General features: G+C 43.0%; 1 protein-coding gene across 3 annotated transcripts in view; it reads left to right on the top strand.

The window, feature by feature from the left end:
- The window catches only part of ARMH3 (armadillo like helical domain containing 3), a 230,573-nt gene that overhangs the window by 164,147 nt on the left and 38,448 nt on the right, over positions 1-27,978 (top strand). For all 3 annotated transcript variants that reach the window (XM_033184890.1, XM_033184899.1, XM_033184909.1), the window contains one exon: positions 19,431-19,509. In XM_033184890.1, the coding sequence (XP_033040781.1) occupies positions 19,431-19,509 (79 nt within the window). The remainder of the gene's footprint in view (positions 1-19,430; positions 19,510-27,978) is intronic.

Here is a 27,978-nt window from a genome sequence, read left to right on the forward strand (position 1 = left end):
GCATTGCCAAAGGGTTTTGTGCATTTCTCTCTTGCAGCATTTATCACATTGTGGTATGGTTGTTTACATGTCTGTCCATCACTAAATGGTGAGCTCCTAAGGACAGAGACCATGACTTTTTTACTTCTGTAATTCTTGCCCCAGCACAATCCAATATGTTACGATAAGTGTTGAGTGAATAGATGGTTAGCAGAATGAATGATTTAATCTTCCAAGGCCTTTACATTGCCATCATTGTCTTCCAGAGTCATCACCTGACCTGAGGCCCTAAGCTAGAGAAATGGATATTGAGATGCCTAAGAAGTCCTATAGGACTTTGCCTCTGATTATGTTTCCCAAATGTGTCTGTGGAGGCCCATTATAAAAGTCTGCTTCAGATCTTAATAGACAATAGGAAATATAGTCTTAATAGCTCCTGGATTAACCTAGTATAGCCAGGAAGTATGCTTTGAAATTGTTAGAGTTCCCTTTCTCAGTGGTGAACTGAGTTGTTTTTTCTTTTCTTTTCTTTCTTTTTTTTTTTGTGAGATGGAGTCTCTCCTGTCCCCAGGCTGGAGTGCAGTGGCGCGATCTCAGCTCACTGCAACCTCTGCCTCCCAGGTTCAAGTAATTCTCCTGCCTCAGCCTCCCGAGTAGCTGGGACTACAGGTGCGCCACCATGCCCAACTAATTTTTGTATTTTTAGTAGAGATAGGGTTTCACCATGTTGACCAGGCTGGTCTTGATCTCCTGACCTCGTGATCTGCCTGCCTCAGCCTCCCAAACTGCTGGGATTACAGGCATGAGCCACTGTGCCCGACCAGCTGAGTTTTTTTTTAAATCCCAACACTGTAGAATTTACTGACTTCCAGTTCCCTCCATAGTAACAGGAAGACAGCCGAAAGGTTTTAATTATCCAAAATGGGGCTTTGAGACAACTAAAGCCACTTTGAAGTGAATTATTGATAGCATTATGCATTGTTTTTCTTTCTTTTTTTAAGTAACAAGTCAAAGCAATTAGTGCTATTTTTATCTTCGCAGATTCACTGAATTATAAGGGATTTTAAGGCTGCCTTAAAAAAACCTCCTCACTGGCTGAGTGGTGTGATGCTGTCATTTATATAAGCTAGAGGCCCTGCTGAGGGAATCTGTGTATGTTCTGGGGCTGTTTCACGTGCCACTGGTATACGTGTTTGGATGCCTTACTGCTCTTGGCAGTAAGGTGTTTGCTCAGGCTCTTTATGGCATTAAAGGTTCTCTTTTGTGTTTCTCACTGAGGACCTTCCCAAATGTATGTTATTAATCTTATAAGCCAAGAGAGAACCAAGCACACTCTTATAACAGGCAGCTGCAAAGCCAAACCATTTAGTGTCTTCAGTAGGATTTGGTGGAGATCAGAGACTGGAGGCTTCAGTGTGGCTTTAAGTGGAGCAGCTGCATCACCAGCTGGAGACTGACAGCCGCAGAGGGGTGGGCACAGCACAGCTGAGACCCATCTACTACCATGGGAGCCTGAAAGGCCTGCCTCCAACTTAGAAAACTGCTTTGTGTTTACATTTAGTTTAGGGGAGAGGAGGTACCGAACCTGCTGTAGTCTGTCTCCATGAGCATCTTTGAGTCAGTGCTGAGAAAACAGGTGTAAACAGGACCCCAACAGGCAGAGGTCTTGTGGCTTTCACAAAAGTTGTCCTGTTTCCCCTTAGATGGAAAATATTTAAAATGAGACACTGGGAAAGGAAGCTATAACTTTTCTCTTTAGTTTACGAGAAAAATTTGACTGTTGGTTGAATGCATGAACCTAATTTTTAACTAGTTAGGTTTCTTTTGTTTGATTTAGTAAAAGTTCGGTATCAGTCTCCTTCCCTGTAAGAAAATGCCTGCACATTCTTACCTTTCCTTGCCTAATTATAAACTAATTCATATTTCGAGACTTCGCTCAAGCACCCTGTCCTTCAGAATGCCCTTTCTAAGCCCACAGGTTGGGCTAAGCACCCCTCCTCTGTGCTTCCGTGATACCTTTTGTCTACTCTTTGTCTGCCTTAGCCTTTACCATATCATAATGAAATTATCTGTCTGTGATGTGTGTCTTTTCCATCTATGAACTCCTTGATTTTATTCACATCCTTCATTGCCTAGCATAGTGCCTGCACATGATAGGTGTTCATACATTTGCAAACAAACTGAATTATCAAGAGTCACTGGCAGTGCTGGCAAACCTTTAGCTTCAGATACTGTAGAACTTCCTTCTAGGGACAGAGTATTCCTTGACTATATGAGAAAGCAGTCAATTTGCAAAGTAAGGATGGAGAAAATATAGAAGAAGTTCTCTTTCTAAAACTGTGCTTATAGCATAAACAAAGTTCTTTAATTACTTTAAAACTAAATTTCTTCTTCTGGTAGCATCACCTTTCAGAAGGAAGAAAACTTACTGCTCTTTCTGGTATATTGGAGAGATGGCAGCTAATAACCTCTTTGTGAGCATAAAACAATTATACCAGCCTCCTGTGGAGACAGTCTGCCAGAGCCAACCGCCTCACCCTCCACATGGGCTTCATTTTCTTACTCTGGAATCTCATCGACTCTCCCCTAAAGACCTTCATCTTGTTGCACTATTATGATGAATGTTTGGAGCTGGCTCTCACCCCCTGCTTTACTAGCTGTTACTGGAGGTGCTGTCAAAGAATCAGGCCCCAAATTTATCCTCCCATTAAGTCCTCTCCTGGGCAGCGCTGCTTGGTTCTGAGTAGCAGTCATCTAGTTTCCCCTCCTTTTCCCACCTCCCACTGCCTTTGAATTTAAGGAAACTGCAGGCCCTGTTGCAGACAAAGAGCTGTGGTAGAAAGTAGGGTTGCTAATCACTTTCTACCACAGCTCTTTGCTTGCTCTTGTTCTAGACCTGAAGAGAAGTGTGCACGTATGAGTGCCTGTGCGTGCATCTGCTGTGAGACCTCCAACATCAGTTTCTGCCACAAACCCAGCCCAGAAGTGCCACAAGTACATTTCTTCAGTGAGTTGGTCATATCTGTCTCCCAGCAATGTCTTTAGTATTTCTTCTCCATAGTGAGTTAGAGATGTATTGGTTTCTGGACACAGGGACCTTACTTACTTCTGCCTATTCATATATCTAGTCCTCTGAGTAACAGACATATGGTCTTTGGCTTTTTAAACTAGTCATATGATTTTTTGAATTTGTCTCACAGCTACTCTTACAGCCTTCCCCTTGTGAGAGTTTGATGAATAAAAGCTTTCTGGGTCCCTGATGTAGTTGGTCGGCATTTGGTCAATTTGGGGCTTTCATTTTGACTCTCAAAATTATTTGCAGAAAGAAATAGGGCCAAAAGGTGATTCAGGTGCCATTTGTAAATCTTAGGATAATTGATAAGTATTCATTTATTCTAGCAAGCAGTAGATTTTGTTAAATAATAGATACTGATTAGGTCTCAACAAATCTGACCCTGTTAGCTTTGGTGCTAACTCATTAATAAGCTGATGTTGAGGCTGCCATTAACATTAGAAAAGCGATGTTCCCTAGTAATACTTCTTTCCCTGAGGAGAAACTATTTTGCGATGAAGTTTTAACTTCTTCCCTTTTCAGAGAGAGACACTATCAACTTCACTTAGGCAGAATGGTTCAATACTTTGGGCAGCTTGTTCACTCTTTATTTACTTCTTGATTTACCAAACTATCCCATTCTCTTTACCTCACTGACAACTGCTATCCAGACCCCCTGCTTTCTCCCATCCTCTCTACCTCTCAAGCCTCCCTTCTGTAGCCAACCCTACCACCTGCCACAGTATCCACACCCAGGCTTCTTATAGGAAGCCACCTCTGTGAGGATCTCTCTGAAAGCAGCATAAGTCACTGCCGGAGCAGGTGAAAGCAGCCTGCTTTTTCAGAGCTGACAAGAAGGGCGAAGCTCTCTGTCACAGTGGGTGGGTGAGCAGCTAGGGCCAAGTAATGCTGCATCTCAGTGGCTAGCACCTGCAGGCTCAGAGCTGACAGTGCACTGTAATAAGATTCATCTTTGTTCACTTAACTGATGTGGGCTTTATGGTAAATGTTCGTTTGCTTAATTACTTTGGCAGACTTGCTGATTGTCTTTCCTGAGGAGTTCTGAAAGGTCCCCCTGGGATGGAGTATAAGCCTGTTGCCATGTCTTTTAATTTCGTTCTTTTCCTGGAGTACTTGAAAACCAGTACGTGATCCATATGGCCCACTCTCTTGTCTCTCCTGTATGTGAACATCAGGACCACTGCTATCTAGTATGGAATCCATATGGCCCACACTGGACCACTGAGAAATCTTGACAGGTTTCTTCCTCCTTTGTGCACATGAGATCCTCCTCCACCACCACTGAGGTGTATGTATAGCTCATCTAGTCTAGTTTATGATTCATATGGCTCTTTTTCTCTAAGTGGCATGGGATCCACAGAATATTTCCCTCCTTCCTCAGTCTAGCATGTGATCCACTAAAATAATTTCCCTTTATTTTTAGAGACAGGGTCTTGCTCTGTCGCCCAGGCTGGAGTGCAGTGGCATGATCACAGCTCACTGTAAGCTCAAACTCCTGGGTTCAAGCAATTCTCATGCCTTATCCTTGCGAGTGGCTAGGATAGGTGTGCACATTATGCTGGCTAATTTAAAAAAAAATTTTGTAGATATGGGGGTCTCGTTATGTTGCCCAGGCTGCTCTTGAACTCCTGGCCTCAAGCAGTTCTCCCACCTGGGCCTCCCAACGTATTGGGATTACAGGCATGAGCCACTGTGACCAGCCAATTCGCCTTTATTTTTGAAGTGACAGGAAAAGAAGACTAGTCAATTGCTCATTTTCTTGCTCTCCCATGCTTAAAATTTAAGTGTCTTATAATAAGTTGATTAATTGGGCTAATGGGAATGAGATGTAATTAAAATATTTCAGGTTTTTGTCTCATGCCAGTTTTTAAAAAGTTCTTAATTCATATTCAAGGGATTGGAATGTTCACCATTAATCAAAATTAGATCAATTTTTGGGGTTTTGAACTTATCTCCACTGTTTCAGAATTCCTCTTAGGTATGTGTTAGGATTTTCTTATGTCCTGAAAAGGGACAGAAAATATAATACACATTTTCTCATAGGCTATTTTGTCCCTTTAGATTCATTTGGCATTTCTGAGTGTGTAGAGGAGCCTTGCTTCTGGAAATAGGAAATCCAGGGCCAAACCAATTCCAAAGGTTTTCATTCTGTAGCCCCAGGAACTCTGCCAGTAACTTTGGACCTGCCACTGGAGAACAGAGTAAGGTGGTCTGAAGCACAGAATAATGGATCTGAGCAACGATAGGATAATCTTGTAGGTGTTTTATGTTTAGGAAAGTTTTGGAGCCTCTTTTCATTTATTCAAAGATTTAATAGCCGGGCGCGGTGGCTCATGCCTGTAATCCCAGCACTTTGGGAGGCTGAGGCGGGCGGATCACAAGGTCAGGAGATCGAGACCATAGTGAAACTCCGTCTCTACTAAAAATACAAAAAATTAGCCAGGCGTGGTGGCAGGCGCCTGTAGTCCCAGCTACTCAGGAGGCTGAGGCAGGAGAATGGCCTAAACCGGGGAGGTGGAGCTTGCATGAGCCGAGATCACGCCACTGCACTCCAGCCTGGGCAACAGAGCGAGACTCCGTCTCAAAAAAAAAAAAAAAAAAAAGAACGATTTAATAAAAAGTAGACATAATTATAAGGGGAATGGATTAAGTGATGCCTTTTATGGAAATGTAGGTGGTCCATTTGACTTTTGTGGTTCTTTCAACACTTGTAGTTCATTCTTCTCCATTTACACTCATTGTAACTGTGACAACAGTGAAAAATGTCAGGTTGATGTCTAAAGCAGGAAGAAATTCCTTTTGTCTCTTATGGCAGTGCTAGAGTAGATAACTTAGCCAAAGTGTGAAGCCCATGACATCTTACTTGGCTTAAATCTATGGTTTGGGGCCATAGTAACTAGACATTAACTCTTAAGCAAAATAGCTATAACCAGTTGCTTAATTTCCAACAGGTGATGAGGTGGAAACCTACATCGGGCAAAGTCATGCATCAAGGTAGAAAACCCTAGGCCGGGCGCGGTGGCTCAAGCCTGTAATCCCAGCACTTTGGAGGCCGAGACGGCGGATCACGAGGTCAGGAGATCGAGACCATCCTGGCTAACACGGTGAAACCCCGTCTCTACTAAAAATACAAAAACTAGCCGGGCGAGATGGCAGGTGCCTGTAGTCCCAGCTACTCGGGAGGCTGAGGCAGGAGAATGGCGTAAACCCAGGAGGTGGAGCTTGCAGTGAGCTGAGATCCGGCCACTGCACTCCAGTCCGGGCGACAGAGCGAGACTCCGCCTCAAAAAAAAAAAAAAAAAAAAAGAAAACCCACACTGGCGCAGTCATGCACACAGCTCCAGAAAATGACAAATGCCCCTGAGGCCGTGTGCCTGTACATTTTATGCACATTTAACTTCTCTTTCCCTCCAGTTTAATGAATTGTGAACCTTCATCTGCCTAATGCAGAGGCTAGATGAAAATATAGTCAGCCGGGCGCAGTGGCTCAAGCCTATAATCCCAGCACTTTGGGAGGCCGAGACGGGCGGATCACGAGGTCAGGAGATCGAGACCATCCTGGCTAACGCGGTGAAACCCCGTCTCTACTAAAAAATACAAAAAACTAGCCGGGCGAGATGGCAGGTGCCTGTAGTCCCAGCTACTCGGGAGGCTGAGGCAGGAGAATGGCGTGAACCCGGGAGGCGGAGCTTGCAGTGAGCTGAGATCCGGCCACTGCACTCCAGCCTGGGCGACAGAGCAAGACTCCGTCTCAAAAAAAAAAAAAAAAAGAAAATATAGTCAGCAGTGAATACGTTACCTGGTGTAACATGTGTTTCTTACCCAGAAATCAAGAGGAATGATGACTCAAATCATTCCGCAGGTTAAAATATGAAGGTTGCTAAGGTGTAGTCAATAATACACATTCTCTGTTCCACTCCCTTCAACCAATAAATTTACGTTATCAAATTCTCTTTAGTAATTACTTAGGCCAGCTTATATAACTGGATCGTCGGATAAAGTAAGCAACTGGATGCACTGGTCAATAGTTCATCCTTCCTGGTGGTTGTCAAAATGCCTTTTATACTAAGGTTCCATTTTTGTGTCTTTGGTCCTGAAAAGAATGGCCACAGGGACAGTAGTATAATTTATGGAGGGGAATAATTGTCCTGAAAGGGTTAAGGCCTAAAACTTAGGGAGTAAGTTAGAGGGATAATCCTAACAGGTCAGTTGCTGATGTTTTGATTAGATAGTTTCAAAGTGAAAAGGTTAGAAGGTATTCTTACTTGAGGTTTTATTTTGTTTAATGCTAATCAGCAGAGTCTCTGAGGCTTGTAATGCATTTCTGTTAACAGGCATCAAGGGAAATTGCTTTTTTTGTTGTTGAATTGGATGGGCTAAAGATTCATTGACTCTATGAAGAAGGAAGCTTAGTACTGCATGAAATAGGAGTCTGTGAGGCAATTCTGAAGGTGAAAGAAATGTTAGTTTAATATTAAATAACTCAGCCTCAGATGAACCATTTTAACTACTGCCACATACACTCAGTCATACCTTTACCCCTTCTCAGAAGCTTGTATTTTACCTGTATGCCTGAAGGTTTCCCAGGTAAAAGCAATTATGAATATGATGGTTTTCTTGTCTTTAGTCCCAGATACCTGAGAACATGCTCTGTAGTATATTGCATAGTAGTATATCACTGGACTGGTCTAGGAAAAGGGAAACTGCTTTGGGGGGAAAAAAATCTTTAGGGCTAGATGGTATGCAGGAAAACAGAGAGGAAAGTTTTGGAAATGAAATTCAACCAAATAAACTACTACTCAGAGAGGCTGATCTCTTGCCCAAAGTCACACAGTTAATAAGTGGAGGAATCCAGATTTTTTTCAGATCTCCTTTTTCTTTTTCTTTTTTTTTTTTTTGAGACGGAGTCTTGCTCTGTCACCCAGGCTGGAGTGCAGTGGCCAGATCTCAGCTCACTGCAAGCTCCGCCTCCCGGGTTCACGCCATTCTCCTGCCTCAGCCTCCCGAGTCGCTGGGACTACAGGCGCCCGCCACCTCGCCCGGCTAGTTTTTTGTATTTTTAGTAGAGACGGGGTTTCACTGTGTTAGCCAGGATAGTCTCGATCTCCTGACCTCGTGATCCGCCTGACTCGGCCTCCCAAAGTGCTGGGATTACAGGCTTGAGCCACCGCGCCCGGCCAGATCTCCTTTCTCTAAAGCCTTGCTGTTTTCTGTATGAACCATGTTGTTCAGGGAAGCAATGGTATTTTAACTGGGCCTTCAAGGAAGAAGATGACTTAGGCTTTTTAGTGGTGATAACATTCTATGTGAAGAAATCCAGGTAAACAAAAGCAAGACATCCAGGTGTAAATGTTTAGTAAGCATTTGAAAATACAGGGCTACAGGTCTTAATGAGGTTGGAGCTTAAGATCCAAATTTTTTACTAAGCTTGAGAAATTCACCCACAATGAGACTCTTTAATGTAAATCTGGTAGTCTTATAGGAGTAGTTTTAGGGTGAAACCTTTAAGAATATTCATATACATATATATATGTATGTATTGAGTATACCAGTGATGTTCCCTTCTTCCTTGGAATGAGAGCTACAAAAACAACTTTTGCTTGTTTTTCTCTGTTCTGCCTGAAAGATGTACATAGCAGCTTTTAGAGATCTTAGTAATGAAACAATCACCATGTTCTGAGCTTCTGAATGAAACTATTTATTGTTTCATAAAAGACTTGCAGATGCTTCTGTCTATGGGAGGTTGCATTTTGGAGGATTTGCTTTAGATTTATATTGGATATGAGGAGGAATCCATATTTTCGTTTTCTTTTTTTCTTTTTTTGAGACGGAGTCTCGCTCTGTCACCCAGGCTGGAGTGCAGTGGCGCGATCTCGGCTCACTGCAAGCTCCGCCTCCCGGGTTTACGCCATTCTCCTGCCTCAGCCTCCCGAGCAGCTGGGACTACAGGCACCCGCCACCTCGCCCGGCTAGTTTTTTTTAGTAGAGATGGGGTTTCACTGTGTAGGCCAGGATGGTCTCGATCTCCTGACCTCGTGATCCGCCCGTCTCGGCCTCCCAAAGTGCTGGGATTACAGGCTTGAGCCACCGCCCCCGGCCTCTTTTTTTCTTAAAACTGGGTCTTGCTCTGTCACCCAGGCTGGGGAGCGCAGTGGTGTGATCATGGTTCCCTGCAGCCTTGACATCCCCGGCTCAAATCATCCTCCCACCTCAGCCTCCTGAGTAGCTGGGACTACAACAAGCATATGTCACCATGCCCAGCTAATTTAAAATTTTTTTTTGTACTCCTGAGCTAAGCACTTCTCCCACTTCAGCCTCCCAAAGTGCTGGAATTATAGGGGAGAGCCACCATGCCTGGCCCACATTTTCTCTTAAGCTATATTGCCTACATTGTTAAAGGAACATTTCCATGCTTATCTTTAATCCAAGTTCAGCATTAACTATGTGTCTCAGGTAACAACCACCCGGCACTTGGGAAAAGAGAGCTGCTTTGCAGAGTCATGAGTCAGAAAGAATAAATTTAAAATGGACTAAGAAATCCCTAGCCTGTTTACTGTTCATCCTTACTGTTCCGTCTATCCACTTCATTTTGCTTCAGCCTGTATAAGTGACCCCTATCTTCTACAGTCAGAGGTTGAAAATTGCATTGGAGGGTGGCCCAGATTCCTGCTCTTAAAGGTGCACTGGGCACAGTGCCGTCCCTCACTGTGGCTGGCTTTAGCAATTTCTCTTTACTATGATGTTGTCTATTTATTTTTCCTTCCCCTTTGGGACTTTCTAATTCAGTGGCTTTAGAGGCCCAGTACTAGAGTAAAACACACTCCCCCATGCCTCACCTCATCCTCCCCACCCTCAAACAAACACACAAACAAAACCTAGGCTTACTTTTAGAAGGTATTAGATTACTTAAGTAAGGAATGCCAGAAAGCTTTCCTCTAGCCTCTTGATACGACTTAAGAGGAAGAAAAGCTTTATTGTCATCAGTGTCAACTTTTGCTCCTTCTTTGGGAGGACAGTTGTTCATGTCTGAGCCACCTTTTTTCCTGGTATGAGGATAAAACATTTTAATTTTTATTTTCATATTTGGAAGGATAGCTAGTGATTCTGGATCTCCAGAAGCAAAAGCTACTTACAGTGAAACTGGACAAAATATTGGTGAGCAAAATAAATTTAGTACCTGCTGTCTTGGAGCTTTTAGTTCAAGTTTCAGAAAAGCTAGAGGTTTGGTTAGAAATTATATTCTCTTTCCCCACTAAGTTCTGTCTGTGGGTAGAACTCCTTTCCCCTTCCTTGGGCCTTATTACTACCTGTATTTCTTTAAATCCTCTTCCCAATTCTATTTCCCTGAATAATGTGGTCAACTCCAACTATTGCTGGAAAAGAAAATGGTAAAGGAAAAGGATGTTGAGAATAAGAGAAACTTTCTTCTCATCCACTAACTGTGCCACCTGCCTCAACATCCTATTCCAACAGCCAAAAGCTGACATCCTTTGCTATGTGCAGAACTTTTGATTTAAGTATATCATACATATTACCATGAGTTGGACCCCTCTCACTTCCAGGTAGGGTCGTTTCTTCCTGAGCATGTGCCCTTCAGCACTAGTCTCAATTGCCATCTCTGCCACCTTTTGTGGTATTGTACCACAGAGCCCTCTCTCTCCAGAAGCTCCTGAAATCCCAACTTCTGTAATTTATAGAATAGTTCATGGCCCAGTGAGCTCCTTTTCCTACTGCCATCAGCGTTGCTAACATATGCAAGCTTTAGAAAAGTTTTCTTGGTGAGCGAATCACCCTAGGAATCACCACATGAATTCTGTGTGGAACTGGTTGGAGAAAGCAGCTTGCTCAAAAACTGCTGGGGCCAAGGAAGCCATGATAATTTATATATGATACAGTTCATCCATTTAAAGTATACAGTTCATGTTTTCTGGTATAATCATAGGGTTGTGCAATCATCATCACAATCTAACTTTAGAATATTGTGTTCCCCCGAAAGAAACCCTATACCCAATAGCAGTCACTCCCTATTCTTCCCTAACCCTACTTGTAGCCCTAAGTAACCATGAATCTACTTTCTGTTTCTACAAATTTGCCTATTCCGGACCTTTCCTATAAATTGAAGTAGCTGTACCATTTTACAATCCCACCAGCAATGTATGAGAGTTCTTCTCCACATCCTTGCCAACATTTGTTATTGTTTGTTTGTTTGTTTTGAGACAGGGTCTGCACTCTCACCTAGGCTGGAGTGCAGTGGCTCCATCTTAGCTCACTGCAGCCTCGGCCTCCTAGGCTCAAGCGGTCTGCCCACCTTGGCCACCCAAGTAGCTGGGACTACAGGCGCGTGCCACCACACCTGGCTAATATTTTTTTTTTGTAATTTTGTAGAGATGGGGGTCTCCCCATGTTGCCCAGGCTTGTTTCGAACTCCTGGGATTGCAGGCATGAGCCACTGTGCCCAGCCTCGCTATTCTGTTTTTACCATTATCCTAATGGCTGTGAAGTGGTATCTCATTGTGGTTTTGATTTGCATTTCCCTAATGACTAATGATACTGAGTATCTTTTCTTGTCTATTCAAATAATTTGTTCTTTTAAAAAATTGTATTATTTTTGTGTAATTCATTGTTGAATATAAGAGTTCTTTATATATTCTGGATACAAGTTTCTTATCAGACAAAATTTGCAAACATTTTCTCTTATTCTGTGGATTGTCCTTTCACTTTCTTGATGGCATTGTTTGCAGCACAAAGTTTAAAGTTCAGATTGATCCACTTTTTCTTTTGTCATTTGTGCTTTTGGTGTTTTATCTAAGAAATCACTGCCTAACCTCAAGTCATGAAGATTTACTTGTAAGAATTTTATAGCTTTTAAGGGCTGGGCGTGGTGGCTCATGCCTATAATCCCAGCACTTTGGGAGGCCGAGGCGGGCGGATCACGAGGTCAGGAGATTGAGACCATCCTGGCTAACACAGTAAAACCCCGTCTCTACTGAAAAGACAAAAAAACTAGTTGGGTGTGGTTGCGGGTACCTGTAGTCCCAGCTACTAGGGAGGCTGAGGCAGGAGGATGATGTGAACCCAGGAGGTGGAGCTTGCAGTGAGCCGAGATCGCACCACTGCACTCCAGCCTGGGGGACAGAGTGAGACTCCATCTCAATCAATCAATCAATCAATAAAAATACAAAAAATTAGCCGGGTGTGGTGGCAGGCACCTGTAGTCCCAGCTACCTGGGAGGCTGAGGCAGGAGAATGGTGTGAACCCAGGAGGCAGAGTTTGCAGTGAGCCGAGATTCCACCACTGCACTCCAGCCTGGGCAACAGAGAGAGACTCCATCTCAAAAAAAAAAAGAAAAAAGAATTGTATAGTTTTTAGACCTTACATTTAGATCTGTGATCCATTTCGAGTTCTTTTGTGTATGGTATAAGGAAGGGATCTAACTTCATTATTTTGCATGTGGGTAACTACTTGTCCCAGTACCATTTGTTGAAAAGACTATTTTTTTGCCTATTTAATTGCCTTGCCACCTTTGTCGAAGGGAAACCTTAATCTTTTCATAATGGCTATGTTTTCTCATTCATTGTCCACTCAAACCTTCTTGTATTTTCTCACAGTTCTGGAGGATAGGAGTCCCAGATCCTTGATCTGGGACCCCAGCAGGGTCAGTTTCTGGTGAGAGCTGTCTTCCTGGCTTATGAGATGGCAGCCTTCTCACTGTGTCCTCACATGACAGATAGGAAGAGAGCTCTCTGGAGTGTTTTTTTTTTTTTTTTGAAACGGAGTTTCACTCTTTTGCCCAGGCTGGAGCGAAGTGGTATGATTCTAGTTCACTGCAACCTCCGGCCCCTGAATTCAAGCGATTCTCCTGCCTCAGCCCCCCAAGTAGCTGAGATTACAGGCACCCGTCACCACGCCTGGCTAATTTTGTATTTTTAGTAGAGATGGGGTTTCGCCATGTTGGCCAGGCTGGTCTCAAACTCCTGACCTCAGGTGATCCACCCACCTCAGCCTTCCAAAGTGCTAGGATTACAGGTGTGAGCCACTGTGCCTGGCCAAATAGACACCAATCCTATTGGATCAGGGGTCCCAGCCTTATTACCTCATTTAACCTTAATTAACTTCCATAAAGGCCCTATCTCCAAATACAATTGCATTGAGGGTTAGGGCTTCAATGTCTGAATTTGGAGGGGACACAGACATTCAGTGTGTAACAGTCTTCTGTGACTCTTCTCCCTAGTCTCTTCTTTCCTTAGCCTCGTTTTCTTCCTCACTCACACTAGACAGAGGTGAGGAAGTTGTGTCCCATTTGTGGTATTCACCTTCACTTTTTGTAGCGTGAGGGTTTAGATGGAATGGATGGAGAGGAAGTTGAACTCATGTTTTGTTCATTCATCTTTGGGTAGAAAAAAATGCCATTTCTTCTTTCCTGGAAGACTTTCATTTTAGGCATCAGCACCGGACGTTGCTACCTGTTAGGTTTTGACCAGTAAAAATGAGAGAAGTACTGTTAGAATCTCCCAGAAACTCCCTTCCCAAAAGTTCAGAAAAGATGGTAATAAATCCTTTTGGAGGTGCTATCAGTGAGAAGGAAAGCCTAAAGAAAATGGAGAGATTCTTCCTTCATCTATAAATCTGGTGCCTCATCTTTCTCCCGCTAAGAGCTAGTCAAGCATGAGTCCTCATCTAGCGCCTTGGCCAGGCGGGATGGTGTGGAATCACAACCCAGGTGAGCCTGGTAGCCATCAGACTTCCTGGGGAAGAAGAAGCTATGTAATTCAGTTATTGAAAAGGTGTGTCACTCAGCTTGGTCTGGCTTAGCCTGGTTCCAGTGTTCTGCCATTTCTGTGCCATGTCAATACATATTTCCATTTCAATAGTGCAAAGTACTAAGAACTTTAATGGGAAGCCCCCAAGCTCTGTCTGGAATTCCTTTCTTAAGAGCCTAGAGAAAGAAGAGCCAGTGTTAGACTATTTTTCTTACTGCTTAGGCTGAATACCCTCCACCTGGCATATCTCCAGGACATTAGGTTAGCACTCAGATTTTGCAGATAATCCCAAAGAAACAAACAAAACAAAATGTAAGGCCGACACATATACTGCCTTTGTGGGTACTGAGTTAGAGATTGCTAACTGAATGTAGACTGTTCCACCTTCCTCAGGTTTCTAAATAGTTTTTCAACCTGCCTGGTGGGAGACCTTAATCACCTGCTTAGATCTGAAGTACTGAGATGAGATTGTCACAGGGCAGGTTGGAAGATGATTTTATCTTCATTCCAAATATGTATTCCCAGAGTGGTAAATGTATCATACCCTCAGGATAAGTTTGCCCAAACAATATCAGCATGTGTGTCCTGCAGTATGAAGAAAAGGTCACCCATAGAGCCAGCTGACACCTGATAAGTATAATGGTGAGAAGGGACGGAAATAAGTGTACATTTTGAAGGTAATGCCTTCTGGGTTTTCCTTTCTCTCCCTCACTCCCTCCCTTCCTGCTTCCCAGCCCCTCTCGCCCTTCTTTCCTCTTTCCTTTTCTCCTTCCCTCTCTTCCTGTCTCTTTTCTTTCCTTCTTTATACCTTGCTTTGTTTCTTGGTGAAAGAACTATTCAGGTAGAAAGGAAAGAGAATTACATCCCCAGCAATTCCATTCCCAGGGATTATTTCATTGTTCCAACCTCACTAGCTCCCCTGGGTTGCCCCAGTGGCCACGAACATTCCACCCAGACAGAAGCTAGGGTACTTGGATCTCTGTATTCTCCAAACCTAAGCAAGAATAAATAATAATAATAATAAACAAGAACAAGAACAAAACTTTTAGTTCAGTTGAGACAGGAATTTTTCAAAAAAAACAAAATTTCCTAAGAAATGTGAGGAAAGCCTGATTTAAAAAAACAAACAAACTATAAAAGCATAAAATGTGGATGCATTTACAGAGTGCAAAATCTTTTTCCAAAGATACCTGTGGTCTAATGGTAGATTGATTTGACTACTGTAGCTCCTTTCTGTCAATCCTGTTGGTCCTGGACACTAAACCCTATGACTCAAGACTCCACCCTGAGTGAACTTTAAATTGGTGCTGCTGCTAGGATCAGTGGGATTATCAGTTCCTCTCTAAATTTGCTTCCCCTACCTTCTCATTGGGTTTAGGGTCCTGGTTTTCCTTTCTGCTTATGGGCTGTGGTCATCTCTGCCAACATCCTTGAGCCTTGCTCTCTGATTGAGAAAAATATTTGACCCCCACTTGGTCACAAAATTCTTTCCTACTTTGGATTTAGACTAAACCTCAGCCTAAACTTCTTGGGAAGCTGAGGCAGAAGAATTGCTTAATTTCCAGATATTATCTTCAGCTCTCTTGGTAGTTTCTAGAAAAATAAGTTGTCAGGGCGGGCGCGGTGGCTCAAGCCTGTAATCCCAGCACTTTGGGAGGCCGAGACGGGCGGATCACGAGGTCAGGAGATCGAGACCATCCTGGCTAATACGGTGAACCCCGTTTCTACTAAAAAATACAAAAAACTAGCCGGGCGACGAGGGGGCGTGTAGTCCAGCTACTCGGGAGGCTGAGACAGGAGAATGGCGTGAACCCGGGAGGGGAGCTTGCAGTGAGCTGAGAGCCGGCCACTGCACTCCAGCCTGGGCGGCAGAGCAAGACTCCGTCTCAAAAAAAAAAAAAAAAAAAAAGAAAAATAAGTTGTCAGAACTCTCCTCTTGCTCCTGACTCATGTCTGTCATATTTGGTTTATTCATTTATTGAGGATTTATTGAGCACAAGCTGTGTACCAGGCATTGGGTTAGATGTTTGGCATTGCTTTTCCAAGTTTTTATTATTTGTACTATAAATGTTATATATTATGTTATATAAATGTTATAAATGTACCCTCTAAGATTTAGCCCTCTTTCAACAAACATTTCTTTTTTTTTTTTGAGACGGAGTCTTGCTCTGTCACCCAGGCTGGAGTGCAGTGGCCAGATCTCAGCTCACTGCAAGCTCCACCTCCCCGGGTTCACGCCATTCTCCTGCCTCAGCCTCCCGGTAGCTGGGACTACAGGCGCCTGCCACCTCGCCCGGCTAGTTTTTTTGTATTTTTTAGTAGAGACGGGGTTTCACTGTGTTAGCCAGGATGGTCTCGATCTCCTGACCTCGTGATCCGCCCGTCTCGGCCTCCCAAAGTGCTGGGATTACAGGCTTGAGCCACCGCGCCCGGCCAACAAACATGTCTTATATGGCTGCAATAGACTATTCCCAGGTATTGTGATAAGAGCAGAGATTGGTATTATTTTTTTAAGTTTTTGGTTTATACTTTTATTACCAGAATTAGATTAAATGGTTCTATAATTCTTTACTATGAAGAAGCTATAAAAGAAAATAATGATTTGTTATGCTAGCTCATACATACACACACACACCCAAACACACATATACACATGTGCACATGTTTTATTTTTTATTTTTGAGACAAGGTCTTGTTATGTTGCCCAGACTGGAATGTGGTAACACAAACACAGCTCACTACAGCTTCATCCCCCTGGGCTCAAGTGATCCTCCCACTTCAGCCTTCCAAGTAGCTGAGACTACAGGCACATGCCACCACACCTGGCCCTGGCTTATTATTATTATTATTTTTATTTTGTAGAGACAGGGTCTCACCATGTTGCCCAGGCTGGTCTTGAACTCCTGGATTCAAGTAATCCTCCCACCTTAGCCTCCCTAAGTGCTGGGATTACAGTTGTGACCTCTGCACCCAGCCCATGCACCCATTTTGTTGTTGTTGTTGTTGATTTTGAATGGGGTTTTTTGTGAGAAGACAGGGTTTCACTATGTCACCCAGGCTGGAGTGCAGTGGCACAATCTTGGCTCACTGAAACCTGTGCCTCCCAGGCTTAAGTGATCCTCCCACCTCAGCCTCCCAAGTAGCTGGGACCACAAGTCTAAATTTTTTTGTATTTTTTGTAGAGACAGGGTTTCACCATGTTACCTAGGCTGATCTTGAACTCCTGAGCTCAAGTGATCCGCTCACCTTGGCCTCTCAAAGTGCTAGAATTACATGCATGAGCCACCACACCTAGCCCACACCACCCATTTTAATAAACTTTGTGTTTTGGAATAATTTTAGATTTACAGAAAAAGTAAAAAGATAATCCACAGAGTTCCTGGATACCCTCAGCCTAATTTCCTTCATTTTATATCACCAAGGTACATCTATCAACACTAAGTAACTGGCATTATTATTAACTAAACTCCGTGTTTTAATTAGATTTTACCAGTTTTTCCATTAATGTCCTCTTGCTGTTCCAGGGGCCATTCCAGGATATGCATTTAATTGTCATATCTCCCCAGTGATCTGTGACAATTTCTCAGCTCTTGTTTTTCATGACTTTTAGAGTTTTAAGAAAGTACCACCTGAGCACGGTAGCTCATACCTGTAATCCCAATACTTTGGGAAGCCAGGGCAAGTGGATCACCTGAAGGGTCAGGAGTTTGAGAACAGCCTGGCTAATGTGGTGAAACCCCATCTCTATTAAAAATACAAAATTAGCTGGGCATGGTGGTGGGGGCCTGTAATCCCAACTTCTTGGGAAGCTGAGGCAGAAGAATTGCTTGAACCCAGGAGGTGGAGGTTGTAGTGAGCTGAGATCGTGCCATTGCCCTCCAGCCTGGGCAACAACAGCAAAACTCCATCTCAAAAAAAAAAAAAGAAAAGAAAGAAAAAGAAACTACCAGTCAGGGCCAGGAGCAATGGCTCATGCCTGTCATCCCAGCATTTTTGGAGGCCAAGGAGGGAGGACCGCCTGAGCTCAGGAGTTTGAGACCAGCCTGGGCAATCTAGTGAAACCTCATCTCTTCAAAAAATACAAAAATTAGTCAGACACGGCGGCACATGCCTGTAGTCCCAGCTACTTGGGAAGCTAAGGTGGAAGGATTGCTTGAGCCAACGAGGTGGAGACTGCAGTGAGCTATGTTTGTGCCACTGCACTCCAGCCTGGATAACAAAGTGAGACCCTGTCTAAAAAAAAAAAAAAAGTACCATTCAGTTATCCTGTAGAATGTCCCCTATCTGATATTTTTCTTGTGATTAGACTGAGCTATTAAGTGCCCTTCTCGTCAGGTTACACCAAGGGTTACATGATATCTACATGATATCACTGGCAATATACAGCTTCATCATTTTGTTAAGGTAGTGTTTGCCAGGCTTCTTTGCTATAAAGTTACTGTGTTTCCCATTTGCTACTCTAGTCTTTGGCAATAAGTCACTAAATCTAGCGCACCCTCAGGATGAGAAATAAACTTCATTTCCTATAGGGAGAAGTATCTACATATATATTATTTGAAATTGTTCTATAAGAAAGATTTGTTGGCCAGCAGCCGTGGCTCATGTCTGTAATCCCAGCACTTTGGGAGGCAGAGACCTGTGGATTGCTTGAGCCCAGGCTTAAGCCTGGGCAACATGGTGAAACCCGGTCTCTACCAACAAAATACAAAAATAATTAGCTGGGCATGGTGGCACGTGCCTGTAGTCCCACTAGGGAAGCTTAGGTGGGAGGATCGCTTGAGCCTGGGAGGTTAAGGATTCTGTGAGCCATGATCATGCCACTGCATTCCAGACTTGGTGACAGAGTGACACCCTGTCTAAAATTATATATATATATGAGAAAAACGAGATTTGTCTCTTCTCTGTGAATCATTTATATTCGTATGGACTTATGTAAAACCATGATCTAAAACCTGTGTTCTTTTTGCTACACCAGGCAAGAAATGACAAAGACCTATACCAAGGCATTGGTTTCAGGGAAATTTATTTCAGATTTCATTGATTTTTTAAGAGGTAAATTTGATAAGACTAGGTGATTTTGGATGTGACCAAGTGATAGAGAAGGGAGTGTTTTAAAATGACACTCAGCTTTTGGGTTGAATGGCCAGATATAAAATTTTGGTTTGAAACTACTTACTAACAAGTGTGAAGATTGCTTCTATTTAGCCTATGTGTTGTTGGCCCAGCTTTACCGAGTACCCTATTCTCCTGAGTCAAAGAAGACAGTTTTTCTTTCTGATTGAAGCACCAGGGCCCTCTAGTGGACAGCCCTCTGGGTTCCCTTTCTCATCTGAAGGACTCAATATTTTTGTTCGGCTTTGGGTTTTTTCCTTTAGTTCATTTGCAGAGCAGAGATGCTTGATTCTATTTTCTGTCTAATAGTAAGTCCTTCCCATTTCAGAGTTATCAATTCACCCCCATCTGTGACCTCCTCATGTTCAATAAGAGGACAGTTACCCAGTCACAATCAGTCCCATGCACTAGTACTCTAAACCAGAGGGTACTTGATCGTTATTTTTTAACAGATGTATCCCCCTCTTCCATCTGGCACCATATTAATATGAATTCTTTGTTTCAGAGCCATCATCAACCACTTTAACCCCAAAATTGAGTCCTACGCTGCTGTGAATCACATATCCCAACTGTCAGAGGAGCAGGTAAGCCACTACTTTCCCCAGATGACCTAGTTGGTGGCTAGGATCAAGCAGTTGCCTTCTCTCTGATGGCAGGGGGTTTCTGTGACTGAGTTTTTGTGGGGGTGTCCAGGGCCAGACTACTGAGAGGAATTAGTGTGGGATTGGTTGAAAGTACTTTTAATAGAGTGATACTATCTGCCTTTGTGCCATCTGAAGGGTTTGTTAATTATATAGAAGATATGTAGGTGAAAATCTAGTGAATTATTGTTTTAGAGTGACTGTGATAAGGCATTTCTTTCTTTAAAATTTTAGGCAGAGAGTCGTTTTGATTTTTGAAAATAAGAAATGAGAACTTAGAAATGGGTGAAACTGCCGATTGGAAAAACGCTGAGTTCAGCTTAATTTGAAGCTATTTGGCTCGTTAAAACATGAGCCCTCATTGGGACAGCTTTTCCTTAGTAATTGAGTTCTCTTTGCCTTGAGCAATTATTTCTGAGGAGGTTTTTCTGTGGTATGGACTAAGTCGGAGATGCAGATAGCCTTGTGTCTTTGTTTTCCTTAAATCTGGCCTGATTTCCCCTTCTCCCAGAGCGTCTGCGTTCAGCTCTGCATTATATAAAAGTACAGATGAGGCATTAGCGTGGCATGGGATTGAACTTGATGTGTCAAAATGAGACTCTCGAGTCCTTTTTTTAAAAGCACAAAATAAGACATCCTATTCATATGGTTCCCTTTCCTTTTCACCCTACTCCCAAATTGGAGGGGCCAGGGTATAGACTCCAAGCCAGTAGGAAGACCACATGTGCCCTGTTCTCCCTTTTTGCCAGTGCGTCTTTGTAACCCTTGTTTGAGCTTCTTGCTGGCACAGCCAGTCAGCTAGCTATGATTTGACCATGTGTTTCAATGTTCGTCAAAGCTATTTAGTTCTCCCAGCGAAGCACCAAGCAAGCCTTTTGCCTAACAGTCAAGCTTCTCAGTATTCCCACCGGTGGCTCTTTTCTCAGCCAGATGGATAGGACTCTATTAGTCTGTCAGTTGTTCCCTTTGACATATTTGTTCTCTTTTGTGAGGCCAGCTGTGAGAATCCATCCTCACATTTAAAACTGCTTTTATAAATGGCCTTTATTTCCTTTTTTCTTCTCTGCCTGTGGCGCTATCCTGAGTCCTGTTCTTTGATGCTGTGCTGTCTGTGAGGTGCTTTGCGATGCTACCATTTTCTTGTTGGACTGGTTCACATTAATTTTACTATATCATTTTTATGCAAAATAATTCAACATCTTGAGTTTTATGCAGTAAGAGAAGGGGTGACTTCCCTACCACAGTGAACTCTGGTTAGTCTGAAAGCTGTTTTTTTTTTTTTTTTAAAAAAAAAAAAAAGAGGAAGAGACATTTGCTGTGTCAGCCACGTGCAGTATTCATCCCCCAGCAGCTTGGGAAGGTCAAGCTGAAATCTTTCTCCAGCAGTAGCTGCCACAGACCAATAATAAAAATCCTTTCTGGCACACAAGGCAGTCTGTGAAAGGATGATTAGCAAGCACGTGTCCTCGGCCTCCTCCAACTTCTTTCAAAGTTAAATGAAATGATGAAAGTGCCTCTCAAAAAGAGTGCACAGGCCAGAGATGAAGCGATTTCAGTGGAGAGGGATTTCATAGGAGAATGGGGAAGGGATAGCAAAATTGATTTACTTGGTCAATATATAATTGTATAGCAGCTGGGTGCAGTGGCTCACACCTGTAATCCCAGCACTTCGGGAGGCTGAGGTGGCAGATTGCTTGAGCCCAGGAATTCAAGACCACCCTGTACCACTTGGTGAAGCTGTCTCTACAAAAACAAAAACAAAAACAATAAACAAAAGAGAGAAAAATTAGCCAGACGTGGTGGTGCGCACCTGTAGTCCCAGCGACTTGGGAGGCTGAGGTGGGAGCTGAGGTGAACCCAGGGAGGTTGAGGCTGCAGTAAGCTGTGATCATGCCACTGCACTCCAGCCTGGGTGACAGTGAGACCCTGTCTCAAAATAATAATAATGATAATAATTATCTTTTGTTGTTGTTGTTGTTGTTGTTGAGACGGAGTCTTGCTCTGTCGCCTATACTGGAGTGCAGTGGTGCGATCTCGGCTCACTACAACCTCCACCTCCTGGGTTCACGCCATTCTCCTGCTTCAGCCTCCCGAGTAGCTGGGACTACAGGCGCCTACCACCATGCCTGGCTAATTGTTGTATTTTTAGTAGAGACAGGGTTTCACCGTGTTAGCCAGGATGGTCTCGATCTCCTCCTGATCTTGTGATCCACCCACCTCGGCCTCCCAAAGTGCTGGGATTACAGGTGTGAGCCACAGTGCCCGGCCAATTATCATTATTATTATATACCTTCTATAAGTTGTGGTGCTAAGGTAAGTGGGGATCAGTGGTGAATAATCTTATTCATTGCTCTCATTGAGTCTTTGTGTACTCATTACCTCTTTTAACAGTCCTTTTCACCTAGTGGTTTGGAGGAGGGTGATACTATTCTGGGACCTTCTTGAGAGCCACCCTCAAAATAGTTGTTGCTTCTCTTCCCTAACTGACTTTGAAGGGTGCTAAATGACAGCATTACAGTACACTTGGTTTATTCTCAGCACTATCAGATTAGATGTATTTGACTGCCTCGTTAGTCTCCAGCATGTGTTGGAGCACTTCTCTCCCTTCACTTATGAACATTAATGTGAATGTCACTTAATGTTAACAGTATTCATGGCCTCTCAAAGAGCTAGTTTTATGGATTGCAGTAGGGCCCTGCAGTTGTTGACAGCAGACTGAATAGAGAAAAAAGTCAAGAACTTAATCCTCAATAGATTCTAAAGTACTGCTAAAATAAAACCTAAAGACCATGGATAGGTGTTAAATGAAATTTATAGCATTCAGTAAGTTAGCAGAGAAGAAAGGGCTCTTTGCTATGTCTGCCTGCCCAGCCTGCCATTTTCTTCTGGCAAAGAGATTTGTGAATTCTTGAATTCTGACAACCCCTAGACACATTCTAGCCTCTGTATGAGGCATTTCAAGGTGATACTTGTCAATTCATTATTGCATATTAAACAGAGCCCAGCCTTTCACGTTGGGGTTTCTTTTCAGACATCCAGAAGGTAAATGACATTTTTCTGTTAATTGTCATTGGCTTCATCATTCATGATAAACTTTTTAATCAGTTAATACCCTCAGTGTGACTGAAGGATCATTCTTTTTTGTTTGTTTTTGAGATGGAGTCTCACTGTGTCACATAGACTGGAGTGCAGTGGCACTATCTGGCTCACTGCAGCCTCTGTCTCCTGGGTTCAAGTGATTCTCCTGCCTCAGCCTCCCAGGTAGCTGGGATTACAGGTGCATGCCACCACACCCAGCTGATTTTTGTTTAAGTAGGGTTTCGCCATGTTTGCCAGGCTGGTCTCAAACTCCTGACCTCAAATGAGCCACCTGCTTTAGCCTCCCAAAGTGCTGGCATTACAGGCGTGAGCCACTGCACCCGGCCTGTATGCATTTTTATGGTATATATGCAGGTATTGTTTGGGGTCAGTTGTGAAGCTTGTTCATTTTTACCTTTTTTTAATATGTGATAGAATATACATAACATTTACCATTTTAACCTGCCCCCCTTTTTTTTTTGAGACGGAGTCTTGCCCTTGTCACCCAGGCTGGAGTGCAATGGCGTGATCTCAGCTCACTGCAACCTCTGCCTCTCGGGTTCAAGCAATTCTCCTCCATCAGCCTCCATAGTAGCTGGGATTACAGGTGCCCACCACCACGCTCAGCTAATTTCTTGTACTTTTTAGTGAAGATGGGGTTTCACCATGTTGGCCAGGTTGGTCTCAAACTCCTGACCTCAGGTGATCCACCCGCCTCGGGCTCCCAAAGTGCTGGGATTATAGGCGTGAACCACTGTGCCGGCCCATTTTAACCCTTTTTAAATGTACAGTTCAGTGGCATTAAATACATTCACATTGTTGTGCAACCATCTCTGCTGTCCTTCTCTCCAGGGCTTTTTCATCATTCCATACTGAAACTCTATATCCATTAAACAGTTACTCCCCATTTCCCCTACCCTGAGCCCCTGATAACCACTGTTCTACTCTGTCTCTATGAATTTGACTATTCTAGGTACTTTAATGGAATCATACAGTATTTGGACTTCTGTGACTAGCTTATTTCACTTAGCATCATGTATTCAAGATTCATCCATATTCTACCATGTGCCACAATTTTGTTCCTTTTTAAGGCTGAATAATATTCCATTGCATGTATATACATTTTGTTTATTCATCCATTGGTGGACATTTGGGTTGTCTCCACCTTTCAGCTATTACGAATAATGTTGCTTTTGAACACTGGCATACAACTATGTGTTGGAGTCCCTGCTTTCAATTCTTTTGTGTATATACTCAGAAGTGGAATTGCTGGATCACAGGATAATTCTATGTTTAACATTTTGAGGAACTGCCAGAATGTTTCTCAGATTGGCTGTACCATTTTACATCCAATTTGTCCATATCCTTGCCAATACTTGTTTTCTGGTTTTTTTTTTTTTTTTTTTAATAGCCAGCCTAATGGGTATGACGTGGTATCTCATTGTAGTTTCAGTTTGCATTTACCTAATGATATATTGAGCATCTCTTCATGTACGTATTAGCCATTTGTATATCATCTTTGGAGAAATGTCTTTTTAAGTCCTTTGCACATTTTTTAATTGGGGAATTTTTTTGTTGTTGTTAACTGTTAGGAATTCTTTATATATTCTGGATGTTAATTCCTCCTTAGATATCTGATCTCCAAATACTCTATTCCATTCTGTGGTTTGTCTTTTTACTCTATTGTTAGTGTCCTTTACACATAAGACTTTTAAAACTTTGGTGAAGTCCAGTTTGTTTGTTGTTGTTGTTGCCTGTGCTTTTGGTGTCAAATCCAAGAAATCCAAGAAGTCCAAGAAGTTATTGCCAAATCTAATGTTATGAAGCTTTTCCCCTATGTTTTCTTCTAAGAGTTTAGTTTTAGCTCTTATGTTTAGATATGTAATCCATTTTGAGTTAATTTTTATATATGGCATTAGGTAAGGGCATTTTGACCTCTTTTTGTATTTAACATATCTTTATGAATAAAGATTATGGAGAAGATACAACTTGCTTTTCTAAGAGCTATGAAACTACTCATAGTTTATTCCCTACTGGATTTGGCTTGTTTCTAGGACACCTTTCAGAATTGTCCCTCAGGCCCCTTGTCCCCTGTTCAACTGAGATTTAGTTCCTTTCTCTCTCCAGTGTGGCTTCTTAGTAAGCATGCATCCTTACCTGGTAGAATCATTTGATATGTCCAGGAAAATTGATCATCAAGGAATAAGGATTCCCAAAAAGATGAAACTAAGGGGTCAGACTGGAAGATTTAGAATGCATACCAGCTTAAGTGGTTTCAGACATTAGGAACTTTGAGTCTACTTTGATTTTTTCCATTCCTAAGGCTACTTTCTCTCTGCTTCCAGTTGTGTTCATCTCCTCTAGCTCTCTTCTCTTTTAAAGAGGACTACAAATAATGCACCCTGAGCACATCAGTCAGCCTTGTAAGCCTTCCGAAATTCTGGTCTTCAGCTTGTCCCTCGCTAGTGGCCTGCACCCTAATTTTCTTTTTTGTTTGCTTGGCGGGTGCATGTGTGTGTGATCTCAATCTGTTGCCCAGACTGGAGTGCAGTGGCATGATCATAACTCACTACAGCCTCGACCTGCTGGGTTCAGGTGATCCTTCCATCTTATCCTCCTGAGTAACTAGGACCACAGGCGCATGCCACCATGCCTGGCTAATTTTTTAAATTTTTTGTAGAGATGGAGTCTCACTATGTTGTCCAGGCTAGTCTCGAACTGCTGCGCTCAGGCAATCCACCCACCTTTGCCTCCCAAAGTGCTGGGATTATAGGCGTGAGCACCAGGCTGCACTCTGATTTTCATTCCCCTAGGAGGATAGTTGTCATACAACTTGTGTTGCATAGATAAACCCTGTGACCATTTTGTCTGTACTAAATAAATGTAGATTGCAGGTGTTTAAGAGAAACTCTTACCTCCGGGCTAATTCTTGGGTTTGGATGCTTTGAGGATATCCTGTCTTGGTGAGGCAATGCTGCTACCTTCACAGAAGTATGCTGAAATGGAAGAGCTCTCCAGGGAGGTTCTTCTGCCTATCCTGTCCTATCTGACACTCTTAGATACTTCCTCTCCTCTATTCTTACTTTTATTATTTTTTTTTAGAGACAAGGTCTTGCTCTGTCACACAGACTGGAGTGCATGGAGCGATCATTGCTTACTGTAACCTCAAACTCTTAGGTTCAAGCGATCCTCCTGCCTTGGCCTCCTGAGTAGCTAAGACTACAGGAGCATGCTACCATGCCCCGCTAAATTTTTTTCAGTTTTGTGGAAAGAGGAGTCTCAATGTGTTGCCCAGGCTGGTCTCACACTCTTGGCCTTAAGTGATCCTCCCATCTTGTCCTCCCAAAGTGCTGGCATTATAGGTGTGAGCCACTGCACCCAGCCCTATTCCTACTTTTCAAACTAGGAGAAAGACTTTGATATTATCAGCTGCATCATATTAGAAATGCATCCACGTATGTGCTAGAGGTCTGCCATGTAGTTTCTTAGAATAATATTAATTCACAGGTGGTGCTTAACCTAAGGTCCAAGAATAAATAGGCTTTAAAGAGTTAGTACACACCCTGAAATTGTGTGTGAAATTATGCATATGTCCTTTTTAAAATTATTATTATTGAAGAGGGTTCATCTTTCCTAAGATCCTCAACCGGACTTTGACTTCCCTTTTACAACATTTTAAGAATCACTAGCTTAGCTACTTTGAAAAGTACCTCATACTAGGCCGGGCACGGTGGCTCATGCCTGTAATCCCAGCACTTTGGGTGGCCAAGGCGGGCAGATCACGAGGTCAGGAGTTTAAGATCCGCTGGCCACAGTGAAACCCCGTCTCTACTAAAAATACAAAAATTAGCTGGACATGGTGGCATGTGCTTGTAATCTCAGCTACTCGGGAGGCTGAGACAGAAGAATTGCTTGAACCCGAGAGGCGGAGATTGCAGTGAGCTGAGATCGTGCCACTGCACTTCAGCCTGGGCGGCAGAGCAAGACTCCATCTCAGTGGGGAGGGAAAAAAAAGTACCTCATACTTTTTTTGCTCCAAAGCCATCAGACCTTTGAAAATGCTCATTGAAGATCTTGAGCTCCTTTTAGGCTATTCACCATTTGGGTTGGTTTACAAATGCTATGACGTGATGATTTATATCTACTCTAATTTCCTTATAGGCAAGAGAGGGCTTCATAGCAGACCTTTACAGAAGATTCTCTAGAGCCCTGAATATCTAGCAAACACAGTGGCAATTTAGGGTTCAAAGCAAAACCTTCTTTGAGGGCCGGGCGCGGTGGCTCAAGCCTGTAATCCCAGCACTTTGGGAGGCCGAGACGGGCGGATCACGAGGTCAGGAGATCGAGACCATCCTGGCTAACCCGGTGAAACCCCGTCTCTACTAAAAAATATAAAAAACTAGCTGGGCGAGGTGGCGGGCGCCTGTAGTCCCAGCCACTTGGGAGGCTGAGGCAGGAGAATGGTGTAAACCCGGGAGGCAGAGCTTGCAGTGAGCTGAGATCCAGCCACTGCTCTCCAGCCTGGGCGACAGAGCGAGACTCCATCTCAAAAAAAAAAAAAACAGGATCTGAAAAGGATGGAAAGAATAGAAAATAGTTCTAGCAAGTCATGTCCTTGGGTCACAGAACACCCGGAGACTGGATGATTTAAAATACAAGTCAGTCATTTAATTGCAGTCTTCATCATCCCTATTGCACTGACTCTCATCCCTGTCCTAAGTGTACTGCCTTTGGTTCCATTCACAAGCATTTATTAGGGGCCTGGTATGAGCTAGCCTCAATGCTAGACATATGATGAGGCCTACTGGGTAAATCTATCTTTTTTTAAAATTGCAGTTAAAAAAACCCACATCTTTCAATACTTAACCATTTTAATTGTGTTAAGTGTATGGTATAGTACACTTAACAATATGTCCATTGTTGTGCCACAGATCTCGATAACTTTTTCATCTTGCAGAATTGAACAACTTCCCCCCAACCCTCAGCTGCCCTGGTAACCACCAGCCTGCTTTCTATTTTTAAGAGTGGGCACACTTATCTTGAAGTTGGTGTTCTTTTCAACCAAGTGACCCAGGAGCTTGCTAAAAATCTCTCTACGTATAAATTTAGAAATTTTCTGGGAAGAGCAGAAAGGTGTTCTGCTGGTACCCGCATATGTCACAGGGCCATAGGATGGTGTAACCAGATTCCTAAGTTTAAGTCTCTGCTGTAACTAGGGCTTTGGATTTTGGATTCAGAGGAGACCTGTATAATGTTGTATAATATAAGACATATCTTCAAAAGTATGACAAAACAGGTTATTCATTTGTGGGAGTAGGTTAAAGAAAACTAAGG

Source organism: Trachypithecus francoisi, unplaced genomic scaffold, assembly GCF_009764315.1.
Source record: "Trachypithecus francoisi isolate TF-2019V2 unplaced genomic scaffold, Tfra_2.0 Contig01579, whole genome shotgun sequence".
NCBI lineage: Eukaryota > Metazoa > Chordata > Mammalia > Primates > Cercopithecidae > Trachypithecus > Trachypithecus francoisi.